General features: G+C 35.8%; 1 protein-coding gene across 9 annotated transcripts; it reads left to right on the top strand.

The window, feature by feature from the left end:
• Window positions 1-3532: 3532 nt before the first annotated feature.
• LOC104719527 (uncharacterized) lies at window positions 3533-7366 on the top strand. 9 transcript variants are annotated; one of them, XM_010437468.3, is made up of 9 exons: window positions 3533-3694; window positions 4259-4654; window positions 4770-4854; window positions 4992-5067; window positions 5604-5684; window positions 5764-5900; window positions 6046-6304; window positions 6393-6456; window positions 6591-7366. In XM_010437468.3, exons 2-9 carry the CDS (start codon window positions 4327-4329, stop codon window positions 7166-7168), a joined length of 1608 nt encoding a protein of 535 aa, XP_010435770.2. In that variant the 5' UTR covers window positions 3533-3694; window positions 4259-4326; the 3' UTR covers window positions 7169-7366. The 9 variants fall into 9 exon arrangements, with proteins under 9 accessions (XP_010435770.2, XP_010435769.2, XP_010435768.2 ...); XM_010437467.3 differs by having other exon boundaries at window positions 3544-3837; XM_010437466.3 differs by having other exon boundaries at window positions 3544-3668.
• The last annotated feature ends 5484 nt before the right edge of the window (window positions 7367-12850 follow it).

The raw sequence follows: 12850 nt of genomic DNA on the forward strand, positions 1-12850 counted from the left end.
TTATAAACACTTTTCCACCGGTTTGGGCTACAATTCTTTTCCAATTAATATTTGGTTGACAAAAAAAAAAAGGCTGAGATAATAAAAGCAAAATGATACGAGGGAAATGTGCAAGTTAGTAGGACTTCAATACTCTCTAGTCTCTATTAGATGAGAAAAATGCTGTTAAAAACTAACTGAATATCTCACATAGTTCATGGTTAATAGACTATGATTTAGAAACAAACTCTAACAAACAAACATTTGTGGGTAAACGTTAAATTGTGGTAAGCCTTTTAATTTAATTATGGTTAAATACATTTAAGGGGAATTCTCGCAAATAACACAATTGTAAGTTTTTTGTCCAAAACTAGCATACACTCTCAAATGTTCCAAATTTAGCACGAATTTATTGTATATCATTAATAAAATTAATACCACCGCCACGCAGCGCCGGATACGAAAGGTTGCGACTCCTATGCCCGAGAAAGTGGGATGGAAGAGAGTGGTGAGGATATTTGCCAAACAGCTTCTGATTTTAAGCACAAGGTAAGCTCGATTCTGAATTCTGGATTCGATTCTTAGGTCTCATGCTTTATTTGTCCGTTTGAATCCTATGGTGTGATCGACTTCCCTTTCTCATTTTCAAAAGTTTTAGATTTTCAATAGATTGACTGATTTGTAATTTGGGTCTCTCAATCATAAACTCTACTCTTGTCCTTGTTTTTGCTTATTTGGTTTCTGGATTTTATAAAATTGTGTTGGTGAATTGAAATTTAGATGATGATGATGACGACGACGTTTAAGTCTACAAGGAACTTAACGATCAGGCTGGTCCTTGGAGATTTCTTATTCTTCAAATTTTGTTAGGATTATCTCATATTAGATTTGCCCATTTTTTCATTTCTCATGACAATAAACTGTCAATAGAGGAATTATAATTATCTAGCTTTAAATAATACATGCTTGTTGTTTGCTTTGAGTTCCGTAATTAGAGATAAATTTGATTGAATTGTTCTATTCAAGATTTCTAGAGCGACTTAAGTTTGATTTATTTTTTCAATTCTTGATTTAACTTGTAGGTTGCATTAGCACTAAAGGAGCTGGGGATTGTGATGCGTTCCCTTGGACAAAACTCAATCGAAGCAGAGCTTCAAGACATGATTAATGAACTGGACGTGGATGGTAATGGTACCATTGATTTCCTTGAGGTCTTGAAATTGCTGCTGAGTATGGCTAATATTCTAAGATAAGCAACCAAAACTTCTTATTCCCATGCATTACCCTTTATCTTATAACTCAGGATCTATCTGGTGTGACAACAACAAATTTTTCTTGAAATTAATTGCAGAGCATGTGATGGAACTTTACACCAAGATGACTAATGGATCAACAATCAAAAAGACAAGGAGACTGCTTTGTTTGGAGTTACGAGGATGCTAACCCTTATTTTGACTCATTTCGTTTAAAGCTCTATGTTGAATATGTGTTCCTAAATCACTGTTTTTATTTTTATTTTGCCTCAATGTGTACTCGAAGTAAAGGCTTAGATTATTTGGTTAAACACCAGTTCTCGGGTTCACATCCTAAAATAACACTTGAGGAAGGCTTTCCTAAATTCAGAGGATGCCTTCCTAACACTTAATGAAGGCTTTTCCTAAAAACCAATTTTTAAACCCAAGACTTTAGGAAGGCCTTCCTAAACCCAATACTTTAGGAAGACCTTCCTTCATGAAGGCTTTCCTAAATTCAGAGGAATCCTTCCTAACACTTTATGAAAGCTTTCCAAAAAACCAATTTTTAAACCTAATGTTGTGCTTAGGAATGTCTTCCTAACACTGGCAGATCCCTTCCTGTATCTTTGCCGTTCCTGTATATTCCACAAAGAGGATGATGGTTGGATTGCCTTTGGTTGTTAGAAGTTAAACTATACTTGTAATGAGATAAGGAAGATGGCCTATATATTCCTTGATCATTATTATGTCAATGTTTTTTTTTTCTTTCACATATCTCAAGTGACATTCACAATCTTACTGTCTTACGAAAAATACAATAACCTGATGACTAGCTCTTAATACTCTCTTAAATGTTACTTCCACAAATTTATAAGGAACTGAAACTACAGATAGATGTACTTGCAAAAATAAGTCACTCTAGCAATCGTCTCAAGAACAAAAAAACCTTGCATAGGTTCGATCACAGTACAATCTGTGAAGTATCTTAATCAACAAGTCCTGAGGGGAAACATAAAAAAAAAAAAAAAAAAAAAAAGACAAATATCAGAACACATGATATAACTCTCGTTAATGACGTGAACATACAGTCAATAATCAAACTTTCTAAATTTCTAGTAAGACACAACGTTATAAAACCCTTACAGTAAGGAGACATTCACTCCTTGCTCATGCTTTGATTCATGAGTCAAACAAAGTAGTTGAAGAAGAACTTGTATTTGACTACTCAAGTAGTTCTCTACCAGTAAATGTCTCGGCTTTAAATGACTCATCCACCACCACTTTCTCTTCATCTTCTTGCAAAATCGTTGCTTGAACTCGATTATTGTTCCTGAATTTTTATTCATTGACGGATCCCTTCTTTTAGATCCTTCCTTTATTCCGGTGGAAGGAACCAAGCTGATTCGCCACATCAATTCTATCACCAAATTTTCCCATTTGAATCGAAACAATGAAAGACCAATCCCAACACCAAAACTGATAGCCATATATAGAAGGAAGTGAAATAAAAATCCATTTCAAATCACCGTGAGAAGATTAATTACCTAACGTAAATCACCATTGTTGATGATAGTTCAAACTCAACGAGTCGAGAACGGAGGCGAATCAACGATGACACAACGAATCAACCGATCATAAACTTTATGATACGGCAACAACGATCTCTTCCCAGTGGGTTGATTTAGCACAATTTTTTTTTCAAACTTAACACAACATCTCTAAAATTCCAAAAATAGCACCATTTAATCTTTCAAAATTAAAAACTAAATTCAAAATATTAAACCCTACCCCTTAATACTATACCCTAAATGTGAAATTGAAAACCTAAACCTAAAAAAAATTCTAAAAATTAATTTCAAATATTTTAATGTATTAAATAGTGCTATTTTTGGAAATTTATGGAATGTGTATTATAGTTCTCCATAAAACTTGTTTTAATGCTATTTTAGGGTATTTATGTATTTTATTTAAAATGGTTATTGTAATCTTTGATATATGATATTTAAAAATACACATAAGTTTCTTTTCAATACGAAAAGTTAAAATTATTGACCAATACACTTTTGGTAAGTAATTTTTCCAATAGTTTTTTTGTTAATACCAAAATTACTAAAAAAAATTACTTACCAAAAGAGATTAGTTTTTCAAGTTTCAAAAAAAAAAAAGAGATTACTTACCAAAAGAATTACCTAGTCAACTTTACAATTTGTGGAAGAAAAAAAAGAGTCAACTTTACAAGCAAGTTGACGAATCAAACACGCACCGTTTGGGTAAGACGGTAAGTTGACTAGGCTCATAGTAAATTAGCTGCGCTGCGTAGCATTAGATTATTGACTTTAAACTCTTTAGTCTTATAGACGGATGAATAAAACAGTCTTCGTTTTTTGAATCTCCCAGATCTCATCTCATATCTCTCTGTGTCTCCTTTGCTTCTCCAACCTCTCTATTAACTAGGTTAAGCCCTCACTCTCTATCTCCATGTATATCTCTCTCCCAAGCTTTCTTCGTAGCTTACCGTAAATTTTAAGCCTTTTTGAATGATTTGTTTGTTCCCGACGAAGCTGCCTTCGCGTCGTTTCGTCTCCCTCCTCAAATTCTCTAAGTTTTCTCTAGTTTCTGCTACGTGAGTATATGCTTTATGTTTCGAATCGACTAGATTGAGCTATGGTCACTGTATTTTGTAAAATCTTGAACCCTAGTTTTCTGGGCAGGGCGAAACGAGCTTGGATTGACTTAATCGCTCTAGGAACTGGAAATATTTTTCTTTTGTTAGATTGAGATATTGCTTTCTTGTTCTTCATTTCTTAAGCAATTTACGTTAATCCAAAGTTAATTATGTTGATTTCTTTTGCTTAAGGGAACTAAATCTTGCGTGGCTTGATTTGGATATGAATCTATGATTTTTTGATTCGTTGCTTAAGGAACTAAATCTTGTGTGCCTTGTGTTGGATATGATTTTTTTGGTCTTGAAATAGTGTTTTGTATGCTTATGTAATGTGTAATTTTGTTCTGGGATTTCTGATACTGTTGTTATCTTACTACAGGATATTTTTTTACATGGGTGATTTGTGAAATTGTTTTGAGGATATAAGCTTTACAATTTTGTTTAAAAATGGAAGCTGAAGATGGGCTTGACCTACCAGCTTCAAGCAGTTTTGGTTCTGAAGTACAGAAAAGTAGTATTGAATCTGGGAATAGGTCACCTGAGGCTAATCCTATAGTTGGCAATGATGAGAACGTGAAAAGAAATTTAGATATGGAGACGGATTTGGATCCAATGGAAGAGAATTTGAGAACTGTGGGGGGCCAAGAGTTTGGGGAAATATTAACAGAGCAGGTTGGTGACGGTGTTAATGTGAGTGTTGAATGTTTGGTGGTAGATGAGAACGTGGGTATCCAAAAGGAGACACTAATTCGAAGTGCTACTTTGGATGTTAGTTGTATCCTTTTCTTTGCCCTTCTATGTTGAAGGTTGCTTGCAGTTCTGTTAAGGCATGGCACCTGATCTGTTTTTGTAATTATTTGCTACTTCTGCTTTTCCATAATTCGTCATAGCAGCTAAATCGGGTGTTAAAAGACCCCGAACATCGTCTGACGAACAGCAGCCTAATGTCCATGTTACTTATAAACACTTGACGAGGTTAGATAAAAAACGAGTCACAACTCAACTGCATGTAATTTTAAGTTGCGTAAAGTGGTGTTTACACAAGCATTTCCGTTAATATGTGATTCCCGGATTTGCCATTGTATCATTTTTTAATGGACTGCATCTTTCAGAGCTAGCAAGCAGAAGCTGGAAAGTTTATTACAGCAATGGTCAGAATGGGAGGCTGAATATACGTCCTTGGCTCAGGTATCTCTGAATGGAAAAGGTCATTTACTCTCTAAAAAGTTCTCTGTAGCAGAATTAACAGTAAATGAATGTTATCATTCTTCAATGTTTGATTTAATTAAGATTTCGTTAAGGGAATCTTTGTTGGATATCGAGCTGAAGAAGTGTGCAAGAATATGATACTAAATACTCGTGGACCATATAAAGTATCTATTATATTATGCATGCTTTGGATCTCCAGTTTGCTATTCTTGCATTAAATAGGCCTTAAAATATGTATTATTGTTTATGATGTGGATCTTCAGTTTTCTATCCTTGCATTAGGTAAGCCTTAGCCATATTTGTACTATGGAACCAATTATTTTCTTATGTAAAACAGAACTAGCATTGACTAAGGCATCCTTATCATAGTCCCTAACATCGATCTTCTAGTTTATATGATAAGATTGTAGACTTCACATGGAGAAGTTGTTTGTTGACTAGGTTTTCGAATAAATTTTTTGACTTACCATGTATGAAACTTAAAGGTATAATCTTTTCACTGGTTAATTGCTCAGAATCAAGAACAACCATTAGAATCTGGTGAAGAGACATATTTCCCTGCCTTACGTGTTGGATTGCAGAAGACTTCATCTGTGGTGAGTGAAAATGTTGTCAACGCTATTAAAAGTTATTAACTATCTATATCAGTAATCTTCATAACATGCTAATATGCAGTCATTCTGGATCGATAACCAAACTGGTCCGAAGCCGTTGGAAGAGTTTGTTCTAGTGGAAAGTAGCACCACTCCTCTTTATGACCGTAAATTTGCAATTGGTTTAAATTCAGCAGATGGCTCAAGAAATTTGGAAGGGTAAATTGAATCTAAGATTTGTAACAACTTCCACCTGTTTCTTATTTATTACCTTTCAGTTGTTTTAGAACAACCTAACCGTCAATGTTTTAATGATCCTACAATGGGTGCATTCATGTAGCATTTAATGTTTCTATTGTTTCAGAGGATTGGAGATTATTGATGATGATCCTCCACGTTGCTTCAATTGTGGTGGCTACAGTCATTCCTTAAGAGAATGTCCAAAGCCTTTTGATCGGTTAGCGGTTAATAGTGCTCGGAAGCTTCAAAAATCCAAACGAAATCAGAGTAGTAGTGGGCCTCGTCTACCATCGAGATATTATCAAAAACCTCAAACTGGAAAGTATGATGGCTTGAAACCCGGCACACTTGATGCAGAGACACGTCAGCTTCTAAATCTTGGGGTAATTTTGAACCTTGTCTTTCTGTGTATAGGTCTTACCTATATTCTCGATTCAAGATTTCTTAGATCATTGCTTTCCTCTTTTGAAGGAACTAGACCCTCCTCCTTGGTTTAACAGAATGCGAGAGATTGGGTACCCTCCAGGATACTTAGGTAAGCTTTTCTGCTCTATTTTCTTATCATTCATGTACATGGAAAAGAATTGGATTTTGCTGTTATAGCACGGGAGCTAAACTGTATTAGATGTTCTCACACTTTCTATTGTATCTGCTTCATCCTGTCTCTAGCTCCAGGAGATGACCATTTGTCTGGAATCACTATATTTGGAGAAGAGGTGGAGACTCGGGAGGAAATAGAGAGTGAGGATGGGGAAATTTTGGAAAAAGCACCCCCTCCAGAGCCAGAAATGAAAAAGACAGTCGAGTTTCCAGGAATTAACGCTCCCTTGCCAGAAAACGCAGATGAGTGGCTTTGGGAAGCTGCACCTTCACAGAAGAACAACAGCAGAAGCGGCCGATGGCAGCAAAGAACAAGCAGAGGACATGATTACAGAGACGATGGTCCGCTTGGTGTTGAATCATCGAGTTATCCTGCAAGGTATGGCAGTAGATATAATTACGGGTATGGATCAAAAGATTATAGTTCGAGATCAAGAAGCCCGGGATTAGATAGATCTGTATCCGAAAGAAGTAAGAGGGATTATTCTTTTTATGACGCTGATTTCCGGGAGAGAGATAAAGACAGAGATAGAGACAGGAACAGGGATAGGAACAGAGACTGGGATAAGGACAAGGAAATGGACAGAGACAGGGATAGGGACAGGGATGATCGTGATTGGTCTTATAGGTTAAGCAGCAGAAGATGAAACTGTGAGATTGTTAGCTGTGTATCATGTATGTGTATGGTTAGGGTTTCCTTTTCTACATTCTCTTTCTCTCTCTCTAAGTTGAATTTGTTGTTGTATCATGTCCATGAAAGTGGAAGCTTTTTTTTTCTCTTAGTTATCAGACTTAGGCGTTTATACTTTTTGACGTTTATACATTTTGATTTAGTCTGCGAGAAAGGTAGGGGTTATCTCCTCTAGCAAGTTTCTTTTGACGCATAAGGTTTTACTATTTTGGCTTTTGGGTATGTCTTCACCTCTTAAAGGGAAAACTATCTGTATTTCATATAGCATCACAACTCCATAGAATTCGAACCTCAAACGTTGAATTTGTTGAATTTCACATAGCACCACAACTCCACATAAATCGGAAGTTCTAGTCCAGTTTCCTCTTAATTTGGAAGTTCCTAACGTGAGAACACACAAACGTTGAATTTGTTGGTTTAAGACTTAAACTGATACTAAACCACTTAAAACTAACACTAAGCCAAATTAAAAACTGACCACTTATAAGTTATAACCAACGCTAAACCAAATAAAAAATCTGAAGCATCTCCTTCTCCATCTCTCGATCACGAAACCAACAAATACGTTAAAGAATCTCAAAATCATGAAACCAACAATTGCAGAGTTAAGCTATAATGGCCTTTTGGGCAATCTTGGCGTGTAAGTCTTTCATCATCTTGTCTTGGGTTAAAGCAAGTTCTTGCATCATCTTGAGGAGTCTTTAATTTGTTCTTGTTGAGGGCTCCTTCAAGTTATAGGTTTCCGAGTGTCAAAGAAGTAGCTTTCGTTGACATCGACGTTCGTGACTTCTTGTGAATCCAAGTGTTGGTCCATCAAGGAGCAATATCCTTCTCTGTGGTATGGATTAGGTGAATGGGAAGCTTGTCCCATAGGTGCTCGGTCTCCAGAGGATCGAGTAACAGGTGGGCAACGAGAGTGGCTAAGTCGTGATGCATGGGCTGGTCGAGAGTGACCACTGCGAGAACCATGCATCGAGCAAAATGGTCTGGATGTGTCTCTTTCCGTGGCTTGGTAATGTGATTCCACAGTTACGAGCAGCCAAGATCAAAACGGATGAATTCAAAGAAAATTATTGCATTTAATGTATGAATTTATGATTTAATTTAGTATTAATAGTAAAGTTGTAACCTCGCTTGAGATTAGGCATGACCACGGTTACGGTTATCACAGTTACGGTTTATCAACCACCGGTTATGGTTAAAGATTTTGTTTAACCTTAACCATAACCGTTTAATAAACTGTTAAACGGTTACGGTTAAATACGGTTACGGTTATTTGATAATATGATACGGTTAATATTATTTGATGATATAATATAATTGATATTATTTATTTATAATTAATATGTTTTTAGTGTACTCATATTTCTATATATCATATAATTCATATTAAATAAATAATTATTAGTATATTTTATTACATTTTTAAAACGGTTACGGTTAACAAATTACGGTTCAATTATACGGTTAACCAACTGTTATGGTTAATACAATTTAACCACTTATTTACGGTTAACTGTTACGGTTTTTAACCATTTTATACGGTTACGGTCTGGTTACGAACCGAAATACGGTTACGGTTTGATTTTGGTCATGCCTACTTGAGATAGCTGATCTTCAAGGCAAAAATCTTAATAAAGTACATTCTTCCACAAATAATTGTTTTGGAGGTCCGTTCTCTCTTTGACCACTAAAATCGCTGAGTGTGAGATCTGACGCCCACAATCTCAACATCATGTCCTTCCGGTATCAACGGCTGAATGGCAGATCGATTTCAAGAGTGTTGGTGAGGAGTGTCAAAATCTGTGATTCTTTGAGTTAATGGATCACAAGTTCTAGCGATTTCTTGATCATTCCTCCGAGGTGGTGGATCGTCAAGCTCTCTCGGGGCTTGGTTTTCGTCATGCATTCGAGCTAGGCTCGAGAATACCTGAAAAGAATTATAAAAATATTATAGTAAAACTAAAAAATAAAATGTCCTAGACGATATCCTAGTCCTAGACTCGTAGGTAACCTAAGTAGTCCCCCAAAACAGCACCAAAAGCTTGATATGTATGGTTTTCACTTCAATCTTTTACCTCAAAAGACCACATGACTACTGTAAGAGCAGTTAATCGGTTGTAGTATTTAAGGATCTATCCCACAGAGACTAATAAGCTATGCGTCAAGTTTTATGAAGAAGGAATATGGCTAAGACAAAATAAAGGGTGTTTGTTGTGGGGTATATTACGAACATGATTAGAAAAGAAATAAGAAATAAAGCGATGTAAATATCAATAAACAAAGTGTTGGGCAGCAGATAATCCTTATGCTATCATGGATTGAATCATACTAAGAAACTGAACAGGGAATTTCTGATTATTAATGTTCAAGAACTCAAATTTGGATTAAGAAACTCGCCTATTCCCACAGAACTGAATCACTATGTCTAGACAACCTAAGTTAATCTATTTACGTGGGTAATAGGAGCTAAATATACCTAAACAATCCAACTTTGATATGTTGATGCCTCTATATTTTACACCTTTTTATGCATCTTTTTTGTCATGTTTTGCATTGTCTAGAGTCTAACAATAGCATTTTTAGGTCTTTAACCTTAGATTTTTTCATTTAGGTTGTTTAGGGTTTTGCAATTTTGCATTGTTGCATTTTGGATGAAAACAGGTGCTTTGGAGCTTAAAAAAAACAAGAATAAGGAGTCACTCGAGCATGTACCTGAAGGTGTGATCGTGCAGAAGAAAACCCTAAAGCCTTCACCCGAACAAGCGGATCTAAGCACAAGAGGAACCACCCAAAGCCCAACTCGAAGAGGTGCATTGACCCAAGCCTCGTTAGGACTTCGGATAATGGTTGTGCGGCTAGGTCAAAGGGTTTCCATATATAAGCACCTTCCTATATCGGCAGCCACACATCACAACACAGAAAAACCGAAAGCTTCGAGAGAGATTGAGAGCCGATTTTACATTAAAAAACTTTGATAGGATTTCTTATTTCTGTATTTACAATTCCTCTACTTAGATTCTGTATTACATTTCACTTCTTTCGAATACATTATTTGCTTTTGTTTATCAATATATTTATTATGAAATTCCTGTTCGTTTCTCAGCTTATGTCGATTACAATGAGATCAGAGTACTGAACCAAAGTTTCTAGGGATGGGACATGCTTATAGGTATTCTTAATCGATTATGATTTTTTACATTGAGTGTTTATATGAAATTTCCCTTCTGCATTAGTGTTCTTAGTGCTAGTTTCAAACCGAGAGGTTCATTTTAGATTCTAGGCATTTCTGCACCGAGAAGTGTTCGATGAAATGCCTAAATAATCTAATGCGAGAGATTTACTCACTTAGCCTAAGATATTAGATGAGCAAGGTGTTTATTGACAATAGTGAATTGGATTTTAATGCATGTTGGGTCATGTTTCTCCAACGAGAGTTGGGTAAAGAAGTGATTAAGGTTGATTTTTTCTATAGAGGTTGAGGTTTTTGATGTTTGGGAATTGACTTCATGGGGGCATTTTTAACCCAACATAGAACGGTAAAACATACATCTTAGTGGCGACTGACTATGTCTTGAACTGGGTATAAGCCATCGCAAGTCCTACAAACGATCACAAGGTCGTAGTAAAGATGTTCAAAAACATCATTTTCCATAGATTTGGGATCCCTATAGTGGTGATCAGCGATGGGGGAACACACTTCATTAACAAGGTCACTGCTTACCATCCCCAGACCAGCGGGCAAGTTGAAGTAAGTAATAGACAGATCAAGGCAATCTTACCTAGTATCATGGTGATCACAAGGAAAGATTGGACATTTAAGCTTGATGATGCGCTATGGGCATATAGGACAGCTTACAAAACCCTCATAGGGCGAACACCATTACAGCTCCTCTTTGGAAAGAATTGCCACCTCCCGGTAGAAGTAAAGTATAAGGCTATCTGGTCTACTAAGCTTCTAAACTTGGATATCAAAACTGCTCAAGAAAAGAGAGCAATGGATCTCCACGAAATTGATGCAATGCGATTATAGGCATATGAAAATTCCAAGATATACAAGGAGAGAACCAAAGCTTTTCATGATAAGATGCACAAGGACCTTATGGTTGGCGATAAAGTGCTCTTGGTGAACTATATTCTTCAACTTTTTCCCTGAAAACTCAAATCAAGTTGGTCAGGTTCCTTCACAATCAAAGAAGTTCTACCATATAGAGCAATAAGCTTGCTTGGGAAAGACGGTTCGATTTTACCGTAAATGGCCAGAGGGTTAAGAAATACATAGCTAATGAAAACACTAAAGAAGGGTCGTCCGTACCCCTCGCCGACCCTACCCCGGTTTGACCAACCCCTGAGTCAAGCTTTGTTATTTTAAACAAGCTCACTTGGGAGGAAGTCCCAGTGTTATCCTTGTGTATTTTAAATAGGATTTGAGTGTATTTTTTATGGGTTTTCTTTCATGTACCCGAGCCACCACTCAGATGCTGGGTCGAGCAATACACCCTGGAAAGCATGGAGGCTACTATAACCTCCTTCATCACAAACCAATGAGGTACAACTTTCATACAACCATTTTAAATATCATTGCATTGTAGTTTGTTTAATTTTGTGATTCTTAGATTCTTTTTCAGACTTTTATGTACACAAGGTACTGTGTAGTTTAAGTTTGGAGGAGAGTCTAAGAATGTATTTAACATTGTTTTTATTTTCTTATTTCAAATATTTGTATATTATTTTTATTCATTGAGTCAGGATCTATTTGCATGGATAATTTTGAAAAATTTGAAAAAAAAAATATATATAAAAGAGTGTTTATGTAGTTGTATTTTCATTATAAGATTGAGTCTAGATTGCTTCATATAGGATTTTTTGCATATGCATTGAGGATTTGATGACTACAGCCTTGTAAACTCGCTGATTAGCTAGGATAATTTCAATGCCCTCATTATTATCTGTTTGTTGCTTGTTGATTGAGTTTGAAAGGTAGAACTAAACCTTACCTTGATTACTTATACCTTCATTTTAAACTTAGTCCAAGCATGTTGTGATTTGATGTCATTCCTTATTTTATTTGAACCTAATCTTGACTAATAGTTCTCGAGTAGTGCATTGAAATTAAACTCATGAACACAACACACATACTTAGATTATCTTTTTCCTTTTTACCACCCTTAATCCAAGTAGATGATTACCATTACTGGAACAGTTCACCACACCATTAACCTTACCCTTCTTTCAAACCATTGCTATTATTTTAGTCATTAGGTCTTTTTCGGATTGATATTTTTAGAAAGTGTTAGGGTTGAGCCAAAAAAAATATGATCATAAGTAGTTCTAGTTTCGCATTATCCGGACTAGATAGGATTATGTGGACATTTGTTTTAGGGATTCAAGAGTTTTGGTTTAAAAAGAAAAAGAAAAAAAAATTGGGAAAGAAAAAGGGTAAAAGTCTTTAGGAGGGGAGTGCGATCAATGTTTTAAAAAAATCTAGTGGAGGACTTGGGAATAAAATAAAAAAGAGTTGGTTATAAAAGAGAGAAGAAGAGAAAAGAACCATAATTTGAAAAGAATACCAATCCACTAGAAAAGTTTAGAATACCAATCTAGTAAACCATTTTTTTAGGGGTGGTTTTCTTTCTTA

Source organism: Camelina sativa, chromosome 10, assembly GCF_030686135.1.
Source record: "Camelina sativa cultivar CO46 ecotype springtype chromosome 10, ASM3068613v1".
In the NCBI taxonomy this organism is placed as follows: Eukaryota; Viridiplantae; Streptophyta; class Magnoliopsida; order Brassicales; family Brassicaceae; genus Camelina; species Camelina sativa.

Bases quoted from the DNA above. Each gene is read 5' to 3' on its own strand.
- LOC104719527 (XM_010437468.3), top strand. From the start codon at position 4,327: ATGGAAGCTGAAGATGGGCTTGACCTACCAGCTTCAAGCAGTTTTGGT. The intron at 5,685-5,763 runs GTGAGTGAAAAT...GCTAATATGCAG, and splicing joins TGCAGAAGACTTCATCTGTG to TCATTCTGGATCGATAACCA. The intron at 6,305-6,392 runs GTAATTTTGAAC...CCTCTTTTGAAG, and splicing joins GTCAGCTTCTAAATCTTGGG to GAACTAGACCCTCCTCCTTG.